General features: G+C 36.6%; 1 protein-coding gene across 2 annotated transcripts in view; it reads left to right on the forward strand.

The window, feature by feature from the left end:
- Positions 1-23,029, forward strand: part of ERP44 (endoplasmic reticulum protein 44) — a 92,948-nt gene that overhangs the window by 15,964 nt on the left and 53,955 nt on the right. For both annotated transcript variants that reach the window (XM_041761130.1, XM_041761131.1), the window contains 2 exons: positions 19,208-19,280; positions 21,432-21,471. In XM_041761130.1, coding sequence (XP_041617064.1) covers positions 19,208-19,280; positions 21,432-21,471 — 113 coding nt within the window. The remainder of the gene's footprint in view (positions 1-19,207; positions 19,281-21,431; positions 21,472-23,029) is intronic.

The raw sequence follows: 23,029 nt of genomic DNA on the forward strand, positions 1-23,029 counted from the left end.
GACCCTGAGCTGAAGGCAGGTGGGATCATAACCGACTGAGCCACCCAGGTGCCCCTCAACTTTGTAACTCTAAGTAACTACTCTTTTGACCTAATAAAGTAGAGATCAGAGAGGCTGATGGGAATTGAGGGATTGACTAGGGTACTGTGAAGAAGTTAAACAGAAATTCTGATAATTTATAGCTGAGTAGTCATTATAGTTTATGGTCGTATTTTTCAGTGCTGTCTTTATATTCCATGATGTTGAAAACAAAATTCAAAATTATAAAATATGTTTTTGTGGCCTTCACATTTGATCATTTATTTGACTACTGAGAGAGTGCCATTTGGAAGGCTGTCTAGCCTATATAGATTCTTTATTTGAAAACTTTTTGAATTACTGAAAACAAAATGTTTATTGCAGCTGCGTGGTCATTTCACTTACTGGCAAATAGGAGAATTATGCTTACAATTTCCACAATGATAGAGGATGTGAACTTCAGCTGATTGAAATTTGCTTTTTTTCTCCCTTTTTAAATCAAATCCAGTGGTGAACATAGTAGTTTTTGTGCTCACTCTCTTGATTGTGAATTGATTTGTCACTGTTGTATTTGTTAGCTTATCCTAAGGCATGCCCAGCATTTTTCTCAAGTCTTTTGGGGGGAGGGAAGTCTCTAGAATCCTCACTTTATGATGAAGTATGGTTTTTTTTTTTTCCTATTTAAAAGTGATCCTTTTATTGTCATAAATGAGTTCTAGTCCTCAAGCAAGGATTTCAAAAACTGCTTCTGACTGCAAAACCGATGTCATTCATGGCCTCTCCCACCTTTAAGCAGATAGGCTGCTTTTGTGGTCTCATAGACTTGTGGAATGTCTAAAAGAACTTTAAAGTTATTTGGTTCAATTTCTTTGTTCATTTAGGAAATGTTGTGGAGTCTCTACTATTTGTCAAGCCTCATTCTAGGTATAAGGAAACAAATGTATAAAAGTGTAAGACTGGGGTGCCTGGATGGTGCAGTTGCTTAAGCATTCAACTCTTGGTTTCGGCTCATGTCATGATCCCAGTGTCTTAAGATTGAGCCCTTTGTTGGGCTCTGTGCTTAGCATGGAGTCTGCTTAAGATTCATTCTCCTGGGATGCCTGGGTAGCTCAGTGGTTGAGCATCTGCCTTCGGCTCAGGGCATGATCCTGGATCCGGGGATCAAGTCCCACATCAGGCTCCCTGTGAGGAGCCTGCTTTTCCCTCTGCCTGTGTCTCTACCTCTCTCTCTCTGTGTCTCTCATGAATAAATGAATTTAAAAAAAAAAGAAAAAGATTCTTTTTCCCTTTCCCCCTGCCTTTCCTGCTCATGCTGTCTCTCTTTCTAAAATAAATAAATCTTAAAAAACAAAATAAAGCAAAAAAACAGTATAGAACCTTCACCTTCTTGGCAAAAGTAAAATAAAACAAGAAGAGGGGCATTTCCACAGTGAAATAACTTTTTCATTATTTTAGAACAGCCTTAGGTTTTTCAGATGCAAGGTCATTATCAAATGAAGGGATCATAACGATCAAGGCTTGTTGCCAGTGGTGTATTTGCTTTGCCAAATTCATATACGAATGGTCATGCCTTCTTTGGTATGTGTACTTAGTTCTTAAATGTGAACTAATATGATTTTGCCTCTGTATTAGTTTCCTATGGTTCCCACAACAAATTAGCATAAACTTGATAGCATAAAACAAATCTATTTTCTCGCTGTTCTGGAAACCAAAAGTCTGAAATCAAGGTACTATAGTATGGCCACTGTCCCTCTGAAGGTTTTAGAGGAGAATCGTTTGCCTCTTGTAGTTTCCAGTGGCTCTGGGCTTTCCTTGGCTTTGTACCACACCAATCTCTACCTCCATCTCTATATCATCTTTCCCTCTCTGTCTTTATGTCCTCTCTTCTTGTAAGGACACCAGGCATTGGATTTAGGGCCCACTTGAAATCCTAAATCCAGGATGATTTCATCTCACAATCACTAATTATGTCTACAAGAGCCCTATTTCCATATAAGGTCACATTCTGAAGTTCTGGGTGACATGAATTTTGGGGGTATCCTCTTCAACCCACTGAAGCCTCTGGTCCTTTTTGACCCCAAATCTGTATTTATGTAGATCCACAGGCAGAAAGAAGAACTATTTGTGTGTGTGTATATATGTATCTCAAATGTTAATCCTTAGGCTTGAAAATAAAAGTAGTGAATTTTTTAAAAAATATTTTATTTATTTATTTATTTATTTATTTATTTATTTATTTACTTACTTACTTACTTACTTACTTACTTACTTACTTATTTGACAGAGAGCATAAGCAAAGGAAGAGGGAGAAGCAGGCTCCCCACAGAGCAGAGAGCCCAATGCAGGACTAGATCCCAAGACCTGGGATCATGACCTTTGAGCCCAAGGCAGACACTTAACCGACTGAGCCACCCAGGCTCCCAAAGGGGTAAATTAAATACTTTTGTTGTATTAAAATTTTTTAGGAAAATAATTTCTTTTGCATTAATAATGAAATAAAGAATACGAAATAGACTTTCTTAAAAGAACAGTTTTCAGTTCAGAGCTGTATTAAGCAGTAGATACAAAGATTTCCTGTGTACTCCCGGCTTCACATGTGCATAGCCTCCCTCATTATCAACGTCCCCCACCCAGAGTGTTATGTTTATTACAGTTGATGAGCCTACCCTGACATATCATTATCGCCCATCTTCCATAGTTTACATTAGGATTTCCTCTTGATTTTGTACATTCTGTAGGTTTGGACAAATGTGTAATGACATATATATACCATTATAGTATCACACAAAGTAGTTTTATTGCCCTAAAAATCCTCTGTGTTCTACTGATTCATCTATCTCTCTCCACTAAACTCTGTCTCCTGATATTTTCACTGTCTTGATAGCTTTGCCTTTTCTTGTCTTGTTTCTTATATGATGTCATATAGTTGGAAACAAAAATAACATAGCCTTTTTAGATTGACTTCTTTCACTTAATAGTATTCACTTAAGTTTCCTATATATCCTGTCATGACTTAATGGCTTATTTCTTCTTTTAGCACCAAGTAACATTCCATTGTCTGGATGTTCACCTACTGAAGGACATCTTGGTTACTTCTAATTTTGGCAGTTATTAGTAAAGCATCTGTAAACATCCATGTGCAGGTTTTAGGCGAATCTAAGTTCTCACTTCCTTTGAATAGATACCAAGGAGCATGGATTGCTGGATTACATGGTAAGAGGATATTTAGTTTTGCAAGAAATAGCCAAAATATCTTCCAAAGTGGCTGTACCATTTTTCTGTTGCTCCACATCTTTGCCAGTATTTGGTGTTGTCAGCATTGTGGATTTTGGCCATTCTAATACATGTGTAGTGGTATCTCAGTCTTTTAATTTGCATTTTCCTGATGATGAATGGGAAGCTTGTTTTCATATGGTTATTTGCCATCTGTATGCCTTTGGCGAGGTGTCTGTAGGGTCTTTGGCCTGTTTTTTTTTTTTAAAATTTTTTTTCTTTTATTTATTATTTATGATAGTCACACAGAGAGAGAGAGAGAGAGAGAGAGAGAGAGAGGCAGAGACATAGGCAGAGGGAGAAGCAGGCTCCATGCACTGGGAACCCGACGTGGGATTCCATCCCGGGTCTCCAGGATCGCGCCCTGGGCCAAAGGCAGGCACCAAACCGTTGCGCCACCCAGGGTTCCCTGGCCTGTTTTTTAATCAGGTTGTTTGTTTTCTTATTGTTGAATTTTAAGAATACTTTGTATTATTTTAAATAATAGGCCTTTATCAGATATGTCTTTTGTAAATATTTTCTTGCTGTATGACTTGCAGTCTAACTCTTTTGACAGTGTTTTGCAGGCCAGAAGCTTTTAATTTTAATGAAATCCAGTTTATCAATTCATTCTTTCATGAATCATGCCTTTGGTGTTATATGTAAAAAGTCATCAACCAAAACCTACATAGATTCTCTCCTTTGTAAACTTCTAGGAGTTGTATAGTTTTTTTGTTTTAGGGTTAGTTCTGTGATCCATTTTGAATTAATTTTTCTGAAGGGTCTGTGTCTAGATTAATTTTATTGCATGTGGATGTCCAGGTGTTATAGCATGATGGCTGAAAAGGCTGTCTTTTCTCCAATGTATTGCTTTTGCTCCTTTGTCAGAGATCAGTTGATTCTATTTATATGGGGCTATTTATGGGCCTTCATTTCCATTATTCTGTGTATTCTTTTGTCAATATTATCCTTTCTTGATTATTGTGGCTTTATAGTGAGTCTTTAAGTCAGATGGTGTCAGTCCTCCAGAACAGTTTTGTTCTTGCCCTTCATATTGTGTTGTCTGTTCTGGATCTTTTGCCTTTCCATGTAAAATTTAGAATCAGTTTTTCAGTATCCACAAAATAAGTTGCTGGGATTTTCATTGCATTTGCCTGAATCCATAGATCAAGTTGGGAAGACTTCGCTTCTTGATAAGTTTAAGTTTTCTTATCCATGAACATGGAATAACTCTCCATTTATTTAGTTCTTTGCTTTCATTCATCAGAGTTTTATAGTTTTCTTCATATAGATCTTGTACATATTTTATTAGATTAATACCAAGTGTTTCATTTTGGGGCTTGCCAATATGTAAATGATACTGTGTTTCAGATTTTAAATTTCACTTGTTCATTGCTGGCATATAGGAAAGTGATTGACTTTTATATATTCATGTTGTATATCCAACCTTGCTATAATTGTTTATAAGTTCCAGGAGGGTTTTTTTGTTGTTGTTCATTTCTTTTGGATTTGCATAGATTATCATGTCACCTGCAAACAAAAGCAGTTGTGTTTCTTCCTAATCTTTATATGTCTTATTGCATTAGCTAGGACATCCAGTATGATCTTGAAAAGCATTGGTGTAAGGAGACTCCTTTGCTTTGCTTTTCTTAGTTGGAAAACTTCAAGTTTCTCACCATTAAATATAATGGTGGCTGTAGTTTCTTTGTAGATGTTCATTAACAAGTTGTGGAAGTTCCCCCCTATTCCTGGTTATTGAGAGTTTTATCATGAAAGAGTCTTGTATTTTGTCAAATGCTTTTTCTGCATGTATTGATGTGATCATATGATTCTTCTGTAGCCTGTTGATGTGAGAGGTTACACTGAATGATTTGCAAATGTTGAATTGACATTGTATACCTGGGATAAATCTCACATGGTCATGGTATATAATTCCTTTTATCCACTGTTGGATTCAATTTGCTAATAACTTTTTGAGAATTTTTGCATTTCTGTTTATGAGAGATATTGGCCTGTAGTTTTCTTGGAATATCTTTGCCTGGCTTTGGTATTAGAGTAACACTGGCTTCATAAAGTGACTTAGGAAGTATTTCCTCTGCTTCTGTCTTCTAAAAGAAATGATAGAAAAGTGGTGTGATTTCTTCCTTAAGTGCTTGGTAGAATTCACTAGTGCACCTGTCTGGGTCTGTTGCTTTCTGTCTTGGAAGGTTGTTGATTATTGATTCAATTTCTTTAATAGATATAGGCCTATAGGGATAGTCCAATTCTTGTGTGAGTTTTGGCAGATTGGGTCATTCAGGGACTTATTCTATTTCATCTACATTATCAAATTTGTGGATATAGAGTTGTTGATAGTATTCCTTGATTATCCTTTTAATGTCCATTGGATATGTATTGTGATGTCCTTTCTTTCATTTCTGATATTAGTAGTTCTTAATTGTACCAATCCTTGTTCCTACATCCCCCCACCCCCCAGAAGGAATTTAATACGGTGAATAGATGTTGGGGGATGAAAGAGCAAAAGTGAAAGACAGTAATAACCTTAGGAAGTAGTCCCATGCCTAGATTGAAGGAAATAAGAGAATATTATCATAAGATAGGAGTTTGAAAGGAGTATCCACAGAGCTGGTGTTCAGAGTCTGGGGAGGGCATAATGAGCCACCACTTCACCTGAGTAACATGGAGGAAGGGTCTGCAGAGTTGAGGGAAGTCTACTGCCATGTTCTTTTTTTTTTTTTTTTAAAGATTGTATTTATTGAGAAAATGAGCGAGCGGGTGTACACCAAGCTAGGGGAGAGGCAGAAGGAAAGGGAGAAAGCATCTCAAACAGACCCCATGCTCAGTGTGGAGCCTGATATGGGCTCAGTCTCATGACCCTGAGATCATGACCTGAGCCAAGATCAAGAGTTGGATGCTTCACTAAGCCACGTAGCCACCCTGCCCATGTTTTCTTCTTTAAAAAGCTGCCCATAAACATAATCCAGTCAACTGAAATGTAAAGTATAGGTAATCACTGTTGAGTAAATATGGGTTTTGGAGTATAATCATAAAACACTAAATTCTAGCAGTCAAAAATAAAGGATAATAGAGTAAAAACAGGAGGAAGGAATTAGTGAAGGCAAAAACATGTATAGTGATTTATAAAAAGAACAGGGTTTTCTGGAGAAGAAAACTTGGAAGAGTTTGGATAAAGTTGATCCACATGTACTTAGACATAACACTTTAACTCTTTTTTCTTTTTAAGGTTTTGTTCATTTATTCATGAGAGACACATAGAGGCAGAGGCATAGGCAAAGGGAGAAGCAGGCTCCGTGCGGGGAACCTGATGCAGAACTCTGTCCTAGGACCCCAGGATCATGATCTGAGCCAAAGGCAGATGGTCAACCACTAAGCCACCCAGGTGCTCCAGCAATTTAACTCCTGATTATAGACCCTCAAAAAATGCTGCTAATATGCGTAAGGAAGCACATGAGTGTTGATGCAGCATTGTTTGTAGTAGTAAAATCTAGAAACATTTTTAATATCTATCAGTAGAAATGGCTAAATAGTAGGTGCTATATTCATACTATGTCCCATAGCATTTCAATCCACATGTATCATTATGTCTACATAGAAAAGTTAAAAAGAAAGGTACTTGGTTGGCTCAGTTGGAAGAGTATGCAACTCTTGATCTTGGGTTCATAAGTTTGAGCGCCACATTGAGTATAGGGATTACTTAAATAAATAAAACTTAAAAAGTTGCAAAGAGATATACTCCCCAAAAGGACCTGGCTCAGTTTCATGGATGAATGCTTACAAATGCTTAAGGAACTTTTATGAAAGCTTATTATGTGCGTTATATGAATTCTAAAAATAACGCATGAAATCCTATCACCATTATCATCCTCACCCCTTTTTTATAGATAAGTACCCTGTGGCACAAATGGTTAATTTGCCTGGTGTCAACCACTAGGAAGTGACAGACCTGGGATATAAATCCAGGCAATCTTCCTCCAAAGGCTGTACTCAACCACTATGCTATACTCATCCCTGTGCTATCTAAACTATTTCAAATTGTAATGAAAAATGAAACTTGTATAATGAGTTTTTAAAGACTAATTAGTAAAATATCTAAATATGTAGTAAATACAGTATATGAAAAGAGAACTGCAGAACAATCTCAATCATATTAACACTATCCTAGTAAAATATTAGCAAAGTAGCAGAATTTTATTAGACTGTTAAACCTGCAACTTTAGCAGATGGAGCTATTCTAAGAAGATAAGGATTATTCACTGTTGGGAAATCTATTTCAAACTTTTTTTTAAAAAGATTTTATTTATTCATGAGACACACACACACACACACAGAGGCAGAGACACAGGCAGAGGGAGAAGCAGGCTTCGTGCAGGGAGCCTGATGTGGGACTCGATCCCAGGACTCCGGGATCCACCCTGGGCCAAAGGCAAGCACTAAACCGCTGAGCCACCCAGGGATCCCCCTCTATTTCAAAATCTTACCACACAAATCAAAGGAAGAAAAGCAAATGATATTGTTTACTTAATAATTTTTCAAATGATAGAGGAAAATATTCTAGATTAAATAATTTAATATAGAAAAATAAGTATAATTGGAATAAAAATGAAAACTTATGTGCCCTTTTCCATTCCTAATTTCTCCCTTTCTAGAAGTAACCCGTTTGGTGAATATCAGGTAAATCAGATAAAATATTTTAATGTATTCAGGTCATCTTACAGTGTTACTTAGCTGAAAAGTAAATAAAAATCATGCTATTATGTACATAATGTTTACTGTTTTATCCTTAACCTTTATAGAATTGTGCATTGTTTTTTTCAAGTATAGTTGACGCGGAATGTTACCTTAGTTTCAAGTGTATAACATGGTGATTCAACATCTCTACACATTACGCTCTGCTCACCACAAGTGTAGCTACCATCTGTCACCATACAACACTATTACAGTACCACTGATATATTCCCTGTGCTGTACCTTTTATTCCTGTGATTGTTTCATCCATAACTGAATGAAGGAACATAACTGAATGAACTGAATGAATGAACATAACTGAATGAACTGCATCTCCCATTCTCCTTCACCTGTTTTGCCCACTCCTACCCCCCTTTACCCTGGCAATCATCATTTTAAACTTGTTCTTTGTAGGTCTAATTCTACTTTTCATTTGTTTATTTATTTGTTTTATCTTTTAGAATCCACATTAGAGTGAAATCATTTGGTATTTGTTTTTCTCTATTTGGCTTATTTCACTTAGCATAATACCCTCTAGGTCTTTGTTCCTTCTTTCTTTACCCGTATCTCATGGCAGTTAAACAAAGGGAGATAGGAGTGTGCGAGGGAGATGGAAACCTAAATTCAGATTTCCTTTAATAAGTCATGTTGTATATTGGCTGCTCCTTCTTCCCCGTTTCTCTGTGGGTACTTCCTTTTTCTTCCAGATGAACTGCTTATTTTCAACTACTTACCTCAGGATCCACTTCTCAGGGGATGAAGATAGGCTGTCATTTTTCCTATAAAATTTCCTATCCATCTCTTGACGTGGCTGCTTGCATTCCCATGGTGTCATTTCAGTTTCATCCATTGTTTCCTTACATTCATTGTTGGGCTTGATTAGATGGAGGTCAGGTTCAGTTTTTTTGGGTTAAGAATACTTCACAAGTGGTGCTTTTTATTTCCTATTGCATCCTATCAAGAAGCATTAATATCTGGTTGTTCCACTTTTGTTGATAAGATTGCTCAATAACAGTGGCAGGGTAGTTGTTCTGCATTATGATGAACTCAAAGGTTCTTGAAAGCCCGGGCAAAAAGGGAGTATAACATATGGTGTAATCCTCATTGTTCAGTGCCTAGCAGTTATCTTTTGAGAATAGATAATGACTTTGCCAAGTACTATGGATGACTCTTCAATTAGAGTACTTGAGAGAATCTTTTCTTTTTCTCTTTTTTAACAGGAAAGAGAAATTAAATGATCTTGCTGGATGTTTTATACACACACACACACACACACACACACACACACACACATATGTGTGTGTATGTGTTATTCACATCCCTTTCCCTAGTGCCTAGTATAGTGCCTGACATGTATGTAACAGATGATTGAGTGAGATATTTATGGAATGAATGACCTAACAAAAGAATATATGTACCTACATGTATGTAGATTCCCTTAAGGGAACTTTCTCTCATCAGGCGTCCTGGATGAGAATTGCATTGTAGCACAAGAAGAGTAGTCCTAATTTTCTCTTGGTACATATTTGCAAGTATTTGTTCTCGACTGTTACTTATAAGATCCAGTGTAGGTACTAATCTGGAGATGGATGAATGGGATGTTGTTTCACACCGCCCTCACCCTCCACCCCCTGCCTCTGTTTTTAGAGTGTGTACAGAAAAAGAAGAAAACAATTCTCATCTTAATTTTTCTCCCAATTCCCATGCTTTATTAGTACCACCATTGCTAGAATTTAGAGTTTTAGAGGAGGAATATGGGATGATTTTAAGAGAAAAATCCTTTCTATACATTGAGAAGATCACTCCCAGTTCTGAAAAGCTTTGGGCCTTTTTTGAAGGTCAGAGAAATACATTGTCTATTACAGGTAAATTAGATCATCCCGTTTTTTTAAAGTTTTTAATTTTAATTCTAGTACAGTTAACATACAGTATTAGGCTCTCATCCCATTTTTAGAATGTAGTGGGGAACAAAACAGGACATCAGTTCCTTTTTTAATAGAGTTGGCACAATGTTGCTTAAGTTTCAGGTGTACAACATAGTGATTCAACAACTCTGTACATTATGCTCTGTTCATCACATGTAGCTACCACCTGTCACCATATAACACTGTTACAGTGCCATTGACTATATTCCCTGTGCTGTGTCTTTTACTTTGGTGACTTATTCAGTCCCTAACTGGAAGCCTGTATTTCCCTCTCCCCTTCACCCGTTTTGCCCATCCCCTGACCCTTTCCCTTTCCCTGATGGTAACCATCAGTTTGTTCTCTCTATTTATGGGTCTGCTTCTGCTTTTTGTTTGTTCGTTTTGTTTTTTAGGTTCCACATGTAAGTGAAATCACGTGATACTTGTTCTCCAACTTAGTTCATTTATCATAATACCCTCTAGGCCTGCCCATGTTGTCACAAATGGCAAGAATGCATCTTTTCCTTTTTTTTTTTTTAAGGGCTGAGTGGTAGTACAATGTGTGTATGTACATACATATGTGTGCACACATACCATAACTTCTTTATTTATTCATCATGGATGGACACTTGGGTTGCTTCAGTATCTTGGCTATTGTAAATAATGCTGCAATAAACATAGGGATGCATATGTCTTTTTGAATTAGTGTTTTTGTTTTCTATGAGTAAATACCCAATAGTGAAATTTTTGCATCATATATTTCTATTTTTAATTTTCTGAGGAACCTCCATATTGTTTTCTGCAGTGGCCGCACCAGTGTACATATCCACCAGCAGTGCACAAGGGTTCCATTTTCTCCACGTCCTCACCAACACTTGTTATTTTTTGTCTTTTTTAATTTTAGCCATTGTGACAGTAGGAGGAGATATCTCGTTATTTTGATTTGCATTTCCCTGATCATTAGTGATAATGAGCATCTTTTCATATGTCTGTTCGCTATTTGTATGTCTTCTTTAGAAAGATATCTGTTCAGGTCCTCTATCCATTTTTAATCAGATTTGTGTGTGTGTGTGTTTTATAAATTCTTCATATATTTTGGATATTAAGCCTTTACAGATATATAATTTTTAAATATCTTCTTCCATTCAATAGGTTGCCTTTTTGTTTTGTTGAAGGTTTCCTTCGCTGTGCAAAAGCTTTTTTTTTTTTTTATGTAGTCCCAATAGTTTCTTTATGTTTCCCTTGCCTTAGGGGAGACATACCTAGAAAAATATTGTTACAGCCAATGTTAGAGAAATTAATCATGTTCTCTTCTATGATTTTTATGGTTTCAGGTCTCATATTTGGGTCTTTCATGCATTTTGAGTTTATTATGTTTTAAGAAAGTGGTTGAGACTTACTATTATGCACTTAGTTGTCCAGTTTTCCCAGCACCATTTATTGAAGAGACTGTCTTTTCCCCATTGTATACTCTTGCCTCCTTAGTCATAGATTAATTGTCCGTGTAGTTGTGGGTTTATTTCTGGGCTCTCTATTCTGTTCCATTGATCTATATCTATTTTTGTGCCAGTGCCACACTGTTTTGATTAGTGAAGCTTTGTAGTATGTCATGAAATGACATCGATTTTAATGGAAATCCATGCATGATCAAATAACTAATGTGCAAGAAAAAGTACGAATTGCAGCAATTTATTTTTATTTTTCATTTTTTAAAGAGAGTGGAGAGAAGGGCAGAGGGAGAGAGAGAATCTTAAGCCGGCTCCATACCTAGCGTGTGGAAAGAGAGAAGGAGGGAGAGAGAACGAGCAGGGAGATAGGGTAGAGGGAGGGAGAGAATCTTAAGTAAGCCCCACATGCAACGTGGAGCCTGACGTGGGGCTCAATCCACAACCCTGAGATCATGATGTGAGCCAAATCAAGAGTCAGACACCCAACTGGGCCATGCAAGCACTCCTATTTTTATTTTCTATATTTGTTTCTATTGGGAGAATTTGAGTTTAGGGATTATGGATTATTTGAATGATTTGAATGATTATTTTGGGGGTATAGAATTTACTTTTCCAAACATGTCCATGTCCACCATATTTGGCTTATTTAATGAGGAATGTTATAATTGTTCTAATGTTTCTTTATAAAAGCAAATTGGTTCTGACTTGCCCAGAATTTGTATCACTTGCCCAAAAGTTGTATCACTGAGCAATTTAAGGGTTAAAGTAGCTTCCCAGTGTTATTCTGTACTTAGTCCTATTTTTCCCCTCTCTTTGAACTTCTAGTTCATTATAATGCTTCTGGGAATACGAACAGTGAGATGTGCCTCGATTGATACTCAGCTTCAAGGCTCTTACAGTGCTTGTCAGCCTCAGCTTTTTTTCTCTGGGGACCTTTCATATCTCTTAGCTCCTTGCAGCCAACTGAAAATCTCTGTGCTTCTGTTGCCTGCCAGCTTAATGAAAAACTGAGAGTCAGCGAAGTGGCCCCAGGGAGGAGAAACAACCTGGGTCCCATGGCATCGGGACTTCAGGTAGTAGTCTGGTTTGTCACTTTGGATTAGAATGGAAGAGAGCTATGGCCTGGTACATTACTTATTTCTTGCTATAGGAGAGACATAGTTTGTAAAGGGCTTTGAGACTCTCCTGACAGAAAGGCAGGGAAATGAAAGATTTAGCACAAATACACTAAGCTATTACTGCAGACTGCCTAGCAGATGTAATGTCGATTGAGAATGGTAATGCCACATGGAAGGAAACATTCTCTATTGAATTTTTTATTTTATGCCAATAATTTTCATGCAGAAATATCTATTCAGGCAGTAGGCAGCATACTTAAAAAATTAGCATCTTTGTAAATTTCTAATAAGACTACAGGCTCTACATTTTTCTAAAATCACAGTATTTTGCACGTCAAAATGGACTTCTCACAATAAGTCTTGTTCTTGTATTCATATTTGAGGACTATAAACATTGTACAGAGTTTAAAATGGGTTTACATGCTTGTGGAGTCATAGGGTTTGCTCTCTAAAGCAGTGCTTCTTAAACTTTAATGTATGTAGGAATCACTTGGGGATCCTATTAAAGTGGAGATTCTATTCAGTGGGTCTGGGACCTGATATTCTGCGTTTCTCACAAGGTCCCAGGTGATGCCAGTGCTGTTGGTTTAGGGGCCATTATTTGAATAGCAAGGCTTAAAAGAAACAAATATACAAATTCACTAGAAATACTTCTTGTTTTCTAAACTCATTGAATAAATATGCTAAAAACACTTAAAGCATAGCAAATAAATGCTTTTGTGACAATGAATCTTGCTAACAGAAATATCTAATAACCTCTTCTGCCTGGTACTCTATTAGATTCTGGTCCTGAAAGTCCTCAATTATTTATTTTCATGACTGGCTTAACACCTTAAAAAAATACAAGAAGTAGTAGATTTTTATACACTGATGTAACATAGTTATATATTCTTAAATGAGGGTATTCTGTGTGCCAAAGTGTCTGGAACTATATCGGAGTACAGCTGTGGGGGAACCAGAAGAAGGTTTAACTGGGAGCTCAGCATAGCTCTTAGAGGTAGATGGCTTTCTGTAGCAGGTAGGAAGATCACTTCTGAGGTTCCCTCTAAATCTGAGTCTGTAAATAATCACCTAGTGGTGTGCTCTTCACCATTACAAAGTTAAAAACAAGTTTTAATAGACTTTATTCCTACTTGATAACGTTACTATCCTCAAATATTTTAAAAACGTTTGTTGGAGGGTGCCAAGTAGCACAGTCCATTAAGTGTCCAACTCTTGATTTTGGCTTGGGTCATTATCTCAGGGTCATGAGCTCGAGCCTTATGTTGTGCTCCACGTTGAGTGTGGGGCTTGCTTAAGATTCTCTCTCTCTCCCTCACCCCACCCCACTGCTCATTCTCTCTCCCTCATTCTTTTCCTCTGTCTCATTAAAAATAAATAAATAAAATGTTTGTTGGCTGTTCCCATTTCTGAACCTCTTTCCCCCACTTCCCACCTCCAGCACCCTCCCTCTAAATTCTTAGTGTATCAACATCATCTGCTTTTTCATTCACTGAGTATGTATTTGAGTACTTACTGTATACAGATAGGTTATTGTCAAAAAAAAAAAAGGTTATTGTAGTAAATGATCTGGGGGATCCAAAATTGAATAAAGTGCAATCTCTTTTTCAAGATACTCGGTCTCCTGAAGGAGGTAAAATAGCACAGATAATCTGTGTGAATCACAATCTGTTGACACCCTCTACAAAGTGCTCTGTGGGTTCAGAGGAGAGAGAAATGAATCACTGGGGTCTGGAATCACTAGGAGACCCTTTATAGAAAAGATAGCTTTTGAATTGGGTCTTGAAAGCTAGATAACCTTTCCTGGCTGTTCCAAGCAGTGTGTTCCAAGAGAAAACCACACCAGCAAAGTCTGGATGCAAGACAGTAAGGAGATGCAGTTTAGGAATTGTATGGACTGTAGACTCAATGCATTCTTGGATTTGTAACTTCAGGATTTGGACTGTTCGTTTGTGAATGACCCTTGAAGGGTTTTGTGAATTACTGATTTTATTCCCTTGTGAAGAGCTTGGTGTCTCAGGCAGTGAGTAAGACTAGTCATTGGTTCAGCAGCATTCACAACAGAGTCCATCTTTATTCTCTATTCATTCTCATTCCATTTTTCCTTTTACTGTATATTATGTGGGAAAACATTATAGACTTAACAATAATTTAGGATTTGTGGGTAGCTTGTAATTCCCTTCAGTTGCCAAAGCTCTCCTACAAATGGGATGACCATATAATTTATTGCCTGACCTGTAATAATATTCCATGGCAACAGGCATAAGCTGGGTTTGTCTCAAGCAAGTTGTTTGGCCAACTAGAAGGTATGATTGCTCTGTACTTCATGTTAGTTGGAGGAAAGCTTATGGATTGGGGCAGTAGGATGTTATTTAGGAAAGCAAGTCTGTGGATGGTCCTACATGCTAGGTTAAGGATTTAGGCTTTTATACTGTAGACAGAGAAAAACTCTTGGAGCTTTGTTGGTTGGTTGGTTGGTTGGTTGGTTGGTTTGGTTTGGTTTTTGTATTCTTTTGGCAGATGATTTGATGTATGCAAAGCAGCATTTGGAAAGATTAGTTTGACCTCTGTGGGCAGGTTAGATTGAAGGGAAATCCTCAATTCAGGGAGTGTCTTACTAGTTCCCATTAAGGGTGTATTTGAATAGTAGCCACTCATGGGTTTAATGTACAAGGAAAATTTGTTAACGTATTTTTATAATTATGAATAGAGAAGCTTTAATAATTCACTTCCAATATGTGTTATTACTGACATTAGTTCATACTTCTGAAGGAGATCCTGTTGGATTGGTGTCTTGTTCAGTGAAGTTTTCTCGAAAGAGGCACAGTACTGGGGCTTAGCATTTGGTATATGCTAGCATTATAGTGCATATATATATGTTAATATTGTAACAATTAAAATTTGACCTAACAGAGTGCTTACTCAAAAAAGTCTTTAGAAAATTTATTTCTAAAATACAGTCTTTTATCATGTAACCAATATTTCAACTTGATGTCTGTCTGGAGAGAATGTTAATTACACAGTAATTCCTATTCCTCTAGTGCATATATCCCCTTTTTCTATCCCCATGTGTAAAATAGGTTGGACTTTTGAGAGAGGAAAGTTATTTTCTACGGGGGGAACCAGACAGATCTCCATGAAGAGGACATCAATCTTTGAAGGATTGATTATGTAGTAGTGGCGAAGAGGACACTGCAGGTAGAGGAAACATTGTATGCAAAGAGAAGGGGTGGGGCACCTTGGTGGCTCAGTGGGTTAAGCCTCTGACTTGTGATTTCTGCTCAGGTCATGATCTTATGGGTCATGAGACTGAGCCCCTCCTGGGGCTCCGTACAGGGCAGGAAGTCTGCTTGAGAGTCTCTTGTTCTCTGCTCCTCCCCCACCTCATGTGCGTATTCTTTCTCTCTTTAAAATGAGTAAATCTTTTATAAGAAAGAGAAAAGGGAAAGCAGAAAAATTGTAGGTGGTGCTTTGGGAAAAGCAACTGGCTTCTGGGTGGCTTCAGAAATGCTGTGGAAATAAGAGCTGGCACATGGCATCACCATCCAGTTAGGTGGTCATGGAGGATACAGGGAAGTTTAAGGAGATAAAGGTTTTTAGTGCTCAAAGATAGCTCAATTAAAAAAAAAACCTTCTAATGGAAGAAAATATTATTTACTTGTTGAAGAAGCTCCTATTTAAAGCTAGCCTGTCACTTTATTTTTTTAGTGAATTAGGGTACAGTATTTGCCATTTCACTCATGTGCATTTTATTTTTTATTTATTTTTTTTCATGTGCATTTTATATAAGATCACATTACTTGACACATCTCAGACTGAAATGTTTAATATTTGGTACAAAAAAATGCATGTGGGTATAATTATCTACTGACTTGTAGATGATTAGAGATGCTTTTCAGTTTTCTTGGCAAGAAAAAGAGCTAATGAACTGAAGAGAATGACCAACTTACAAAATACCATAAGTTTACATCTGTATATTTACATATGTTGTCTAAATATTCCATCATTAAAGGCTAAAATGTGTTAACATCCTCTATTCAAATGTCTTTGTAGGTTTTTGTTTTTTTTAAATAAAATAAATTTAAAAGTTTACTTTAAGTCTTAATTTAAAAAAATGAATGATTACGCTCCCTCTCTTCCTGGTCTAGAGCTACTTGTCTTTATTTTACTTAAGCACTAAAGCATTTGACACATAAAGGTGTTTCCCTGGAAGGATTTTGTTTAGGCTTAGGGCTGATGTGAAAAGAAACAATTTGTCAGACTAGTGGAGCTTGCTAACAATTTAAATAAACAACCTGTCTTTCCCTTTATACTGCATATTAATAAAAATGTTAATGGTAAAACACCTCTTTTATACCCTACAGGGTGGAGAGATGATTGGGTCAGAGACCATTTTCTTGCTTTGGGCCTCTTCAACACAACTGTTAGCTGAATGTGGCTTATCAGTTGCATGCTTATTAGCATGATTTTTTTTTTTTTAAGATTTTATTTATTTATTCATGAGAGACACAGAGAGAGAGGCAGAGACACAAGCAGAGGGAGAAGCAGGCTCCATGCAGGGAGCCCAATGCGATCCCGGGCCTCCTGGATCAGGCCCTGGGCTGAAGGCGGCGCTAAACCGCTGAGCCACCCGGGCTGGCCAGCATGATTGATGTCTTTGTACTGTCAGGTATTTAATGCAGCCAAATTTGATTGTTGCCTTGTTTTTGTTATCATCTGGCATGTAAATATTTTTGCCATGTAAATATTTCAGAGTCAAAGCAGTTAAATTTAGAATATACTTCTCTGTAAACATGCTTTGATGGATGCTGACTAACTCTTCAAAAGTGGGCTTCCTGAAGACGGTTATCTGTATTTGACATTTTTCTCCGCTCCTTATCACCACTATTTGGAGAGCTCTACAAGGTAGAGCATGCCATGCCTTATGCATTTGTGCCCTCAGTATCTAGTAGATGCTCCATAAACGACTGCCAGGTTATTTGATGACTTGACTTTTGATAATGACCAACTTTGTTGCTTTATGATAATATTTTTATATCACCTTCTTGAATTTTTCAGCACAATTCACTCTGAAATCTTGTATCAGTATAATTGGCTTTGTTAAAAACAAAACAACACGGCCCAAATAGTTACTTATTTAAGCCCCATGTTACCAAACTAAGGCTTAATTACAGTTTTGGCTTTCCCAGAAATGGAATTTTAAACCAGTCAACCAGGAAATGCCTGATCTGCTATAGTTCGGTAATAATGCCTCATAGATACCCTGACATCCCCAAAAGGAAAGTGACTTTGCAGTAACTAACCCACTTTTTTTTTTGCCTAATAAAAACTTCCCTTTTCCTGCTCACTAATGCCTTTATTTTATACAAGTCCTTGGAGCTCCATTTCTCTTTGTTAGATTGGATGCTGCCTGATTCACATTGATTTTTGCTCAGATGAACTCTTAAGATTTTTAATATGCCTCAGTTAATCTTTCAACAGATTGCACAGTTGTCAAGAGCTGGTCATACACTAATGAGGGAAGGATCTGTTGATTGTGATATGGATAGTGAGGGAATAGGACTAGTGAGAGAAGTCTCATCTTTCCAGTTAATGATTAGGGTGTTAAAAATAATGAAATTAGTTATATATGTCAAATATTCAGATATTTTTAACATCTTTATTTGCTTTTAGCAGATTATAACTTATTGGTTGCTAGCAAAAATAGTAATCCACCTTTGGCTGCATGATTATGATAACTTGAAAATAAGACTAGTGCTATTTGGCTTTTCCTAAGAAAATAATAAGTTAATAGAAATATTTCAAATATTTGGGCTTGTTTACTTGCCAGCATCAACATGGCTCTTTATACCATTCAGAAATTGAATTGTTGGTAAAGTAAAAACTTTTTGGGTTTAACTACTAAAGTTTCTGTGAAATGGGTGGGCAAAGAGTAGTCTTTCCTGCCTCATCAGGGCCTGACGTTCATTGTCACTCTATTGCCATGGTCCAGTGAATAGATTTCCATAAACACATAGGGTGTTAAAGATGGTGCCTGAAACTACACCAAGGATTACTTTTTGAATTAAGCGAACAGTTGCTAAAGTAGTCTATTTTATTTTGCGGATGGCAAGCTAATATTTTCTTTGATGAAATTTGGGTTCAATATTTTGGAAGTAGAAAATTTGTATTTTAATAGCCTCTTTAATAGTCTCTCACTGAGCACATCGTTATCACCAAAATGTGAGATGAGGCAGGAGAGGCTTTTGGTTCACAACCTGAAAAATCTTTCTTTAATTCTTCTCTTTATTATTTTGTTTTATCTGAGAAACATGGGAGGGATAGAGTCAGCAAACTTAGCTTTGGTTTTGTATTCTTTCCAAATTGATAATAATCCAGTAAATTTTTCCTTGTTGCACTATAAAGTTGTTGAAATATTAATTTAAAAGAATGAATTAATTCTTAATTTCTTAATTGTTTAAAAACAATCACTTTTATGTATTTGGAAATACAGGAAGTCTTATTTGATGAGTTTCTAGGCTTCAGAAGTTAGTACTTCTATTTTGTTGATCTAGCTAAGGGTAAGAATAATAAGATAATAAAAATTAAAACCAGTTGATGAATGATTTTGTAAATAACAAGTGGAACCAACTTAATTAATAAATTTTCTTTTTATTAGCCTTTCTGTATTATTTGCCTTTTATGGAAACACTTATTAATTTTGCATTTTTAAAATTTCCAGGTAACCTGGGTTTTTACTCCTGTAACAACTGAGATAACAAGTCTTGATACAGAGAATATAGATGACATTTTAAGTAAGTACCTTGATATTTTTAAAGAACACTTTTTTTTATAAAGAGCTGGTTTATATACAAAAACAAAGTTAAATCTCAATTACAAGAACAGTTGAGGAGCTGGCATTCTGATTAGCTTCATGGTTTCCTGAATTAACAAAGCACTTTTGGTTTTGATTTTTAGTAAGATTTCTTAAAATGTGTAAGTCTCCTTTCCTGTGTTACAAATAAACTTTTGGTCTGGTTGTATTTCTTTGCCTTGTCTTAAGTACTACTGTTAACAATTCATAAAGTATTTTTGCTAGAGCTTACTTACAGGTCAGCAGGTCCCACTGTGCAATAATAAATGTTCAAACAGTGGGAACTGTGTTACTAAATGATCTTAGGACATAGTCTAGAAATCTTTTGTCTTTTTAAACTTTCAATTAATTTACCCCCTCTGATCTCTTTTATTGTCATTGGCTCATTAAGTTAAATAAATATTTCACTGAATGCTTTGCTGACAGTGCGAATATGGATAAAGCTAACTTGGGAAAAACATTTCTGTTTTTAAAAGTAGTAGAAGGAAGGTGAACACATGGTTGATAGAAAATCTCAATTTAGGAGATTTAAGAAAATGTACAACGCATAAATGATTTCTTGCTGCTGCTTTTTAAAAAGCACTCCATTTAATCCACTGGTTTGAGCGGAACAAAATGAAAAATGTTAAGAGTAAAAGGAGTTATTCATTGAGCATCATATACTGTTTTGTGTTCTTGGAACTGGTTTTAAATGCTAAAAAGTCTGTCCCACATTATGGGATCTCTTTAGAGCAATTGTTCTATATAACCTTTAGCATGCATGAGTCACCTGGAGGACTTATTAATATCCATACTGCTAAGTCTGGTTCCAAGTTTCTAACAGAAACAGTAGACCCCAGCTGAGAATTTGCATTTCTGTAAATTTCTACCTGCTGCTCCTGCTTCTGGTCCAGAGAGTACAGTTGGTGAACCACTGCTTCAGATTGAAGAAGTAAGTGTATAAAAAGTGCTTTGAGGGTAAAAAAAGAAGAAGGGAATTGAAACTCACAAATCATTCTCCTTTCATTTTTCAAATTCTAGAATATCTCTATGCTTTATTTTTATAAGTACTTGAGTTTATGAAGTTTAGGCAAAAGAAACAAAGGTATCTTTCTCTTGACTTCACATCCTCATATGTAAGTGATACTTTATTTTTATAACAAAGAAGAGCTCTTTAATGGATAAGAACCAGAAAATGTGCATGTTATGCAACATTATTAGTTGTAATTTACTTGTTGCAACTAGGAGAGACATCTGAACTTTAGAAATAGCTTAATTACAAAGGTCTTTTTTGTGAAATAGAATGTTCTTGCACAGCCAGTTCTCAGTTACTCTTATATATAGGAGATCAAAAAATGGGTTATTAAGGGTTGCCTGGGTTGCTCAGTCATTTTAGCATCTGAGTCTTGATTTCAACTCGGGATTGTGGGTCCGAGCCCTGCTTTGGGGCCTGCTTAAGATTCTTTCTCTCCCACTCCCTCTGCACCCCCATCCCCACTCATACTCAAGCTCTCTCTTAAAAAAAAAAAAAAAAAAAGATAAAATCAAGATCATTTCACTTCAATTTTAATGAAAGTAGGCTATTTAATATTTTTTTTTAATTTTTATTTATTTATGATAGTCACACACACAGAGAGAGAGAAGGGGGGTGCAGAGACACAGGCAGAGGGAGAAGCAGGCTCCATGCACCGGGAGCCCGACGTGGGATTCGATCCCGGGTCTCCAGGATCGCGCCCTGGGCCAAAGGCAGGCGCCAAACAGCTGCGCCACCCAGGGATCCCCTATTTAATATTTTTTAATGAGAATAGGCTATTTAATAGTTTACTTTCCTGATCGGGATTTGATTCCCCTTTTGTTTTATATTCATTCATTCAATGAAGGTATAAAAATGGAGGATATAGAGAAAAGGATCAGGGATTCACACAAATTATATTACCTGTCCATGACTCTGTATATGGGTTTCTGAATGAGAGGTAACTTAATTGTTATTGTGTGTTTTTAGTGGGCCTTTACATAAATGGGAAAAAGACCATGATGAAAACCATATCTTTGATTATACCAGTTATGTGGACACAATTAACTTAGATTGTTTGGTTTTGTTTTTCAATTTCAGATAATGCTGATGTTGCTTTAGTAAATTTTTATGCTGACTGGTAAGTAAGAGTCTTATTTTTGTTTTTGTTTCTTGGAGTAGGGAGAATGAAGTTGCATCATTTAGTTTTTTTCTTTTATCTTGCTATGTGTGAATTTTTCTTTGCTAGAAAGGGGGAAGGGGAAAGCCTTTTTTTCTTATGTGAGACAATATTTCATATACGAAATCAATTAAGGTTCAGTCACAAAGGGAGCAGCTTAATTTCATGATTATTTGTGTTTTAAGGGGAAAATGTATCTGATTCTACTATTCCACATCTTAAAAGTGGTAACAAAAACTCAAATCTAAGCCCCCCACCCCCCCGCCCCGCCCCACAGGAGTACATATTGCAGTTCTGTATTTTTCCTGACTGAGGAAGTAGGGCAGTGTTTGGAGGTGAGGATGTGGGTGTGGCAAGTTTAGAAGGAAAAATAATATTGATACTTTTTAAACATGTATCATCTATTACTTCTAGGAAGCCTTTACTCCTTCCCCTGTCTGAATCAGATTCTTGTCTTTTGTGTCATATAGTACCGGATACCACTTTCTTATTCTTACTACATTATTTTATCTTTTATACTTGTGCAGACCAACATTGAGAGCAGATAAAATGTCTTACTGAACATTCCTGGCATCTAAAACCACTGCGTAACATGTAGTAGATGTTAAGGAATGTGACATGGTGATAGGTAGAAGGGAACTTGAGCTGGAGAGAAGTTTTGAAACTCTCACATAATCCTTATTCCCTGATAATCTGTATCTTATTTGACCCTTTGAGGCTTATTGCCTGGTAGTTGTTACCTCCTTAGTTTAGGCCACAGTCCAATTTACCTAGATTCCTGTGACAGTCTCCTAATTAATTTTCTGTGCCTCATGTCTTATGTGTCTCATTCTGTTCTCTATAAAGTAAGCCAGAGTGGTCTACCTAAAGTGCATACTGAATAGGGTTATATCTCCCTTAAAACCCTTAAATGGTGTTCCATTAACTTTAGGTCTGAAGTCCCTTACCTTGGTCTAGAAAGCCCCCAGTGACTTCAGACCTAAAGTTACCATGCCTCTACATCCGTATGTCTTGCCTCTCTCCACTCCCACATTATGTTCTAGTTGTACTGAAAGTCTTTCGGTTTCTGCGATATTCTCTACTCTTTCATCACTGGGCCTTTAGTCATGATACTTTCTCTGCTTGGTTGGGTCACTCTTCTCTCACCCATTTATTTATATAGTTAAGTCTTAACCATCTTTCAAGTCTTAGATTAGATGCTGTTTTCTCTAAGTCACCCTCCTACATCAATATTCTCACCCTATTCCAACTCTTTTTTCTATCTTCCCATGACACTATGATGCACTTAGCGCATCATAACGCTTGTATGCTGTAGTTTGTTGTTACCTACTACAGCCTTAGCTTTATGAAAAGTTACCATATCTATCTTTTTTCAGCATTAATCTCCAGGTATTCTGCATAGTACTTGGCAGATAAGTACATATTAGATATATACTGAATGAATGATGTATAGTATAGATATTTAAGTAATATCAGTAAAATGTTGAAGATACACAGAGAAAATGCCATTTCTAAAATG

Source organism: Vulpes lagopus, chromosome 7, assembly GCF_018345385.1.
Source record: "Vulpes lagopus strain Blue_001 chromosome 7, ASM1834538v1, whole genome shotgun sequence".
NCBI lineage: Eukaryota > Metazoa > Chordata > Mammalia > Carnivora > Canidae > Vulpes > Vulpes lagopus.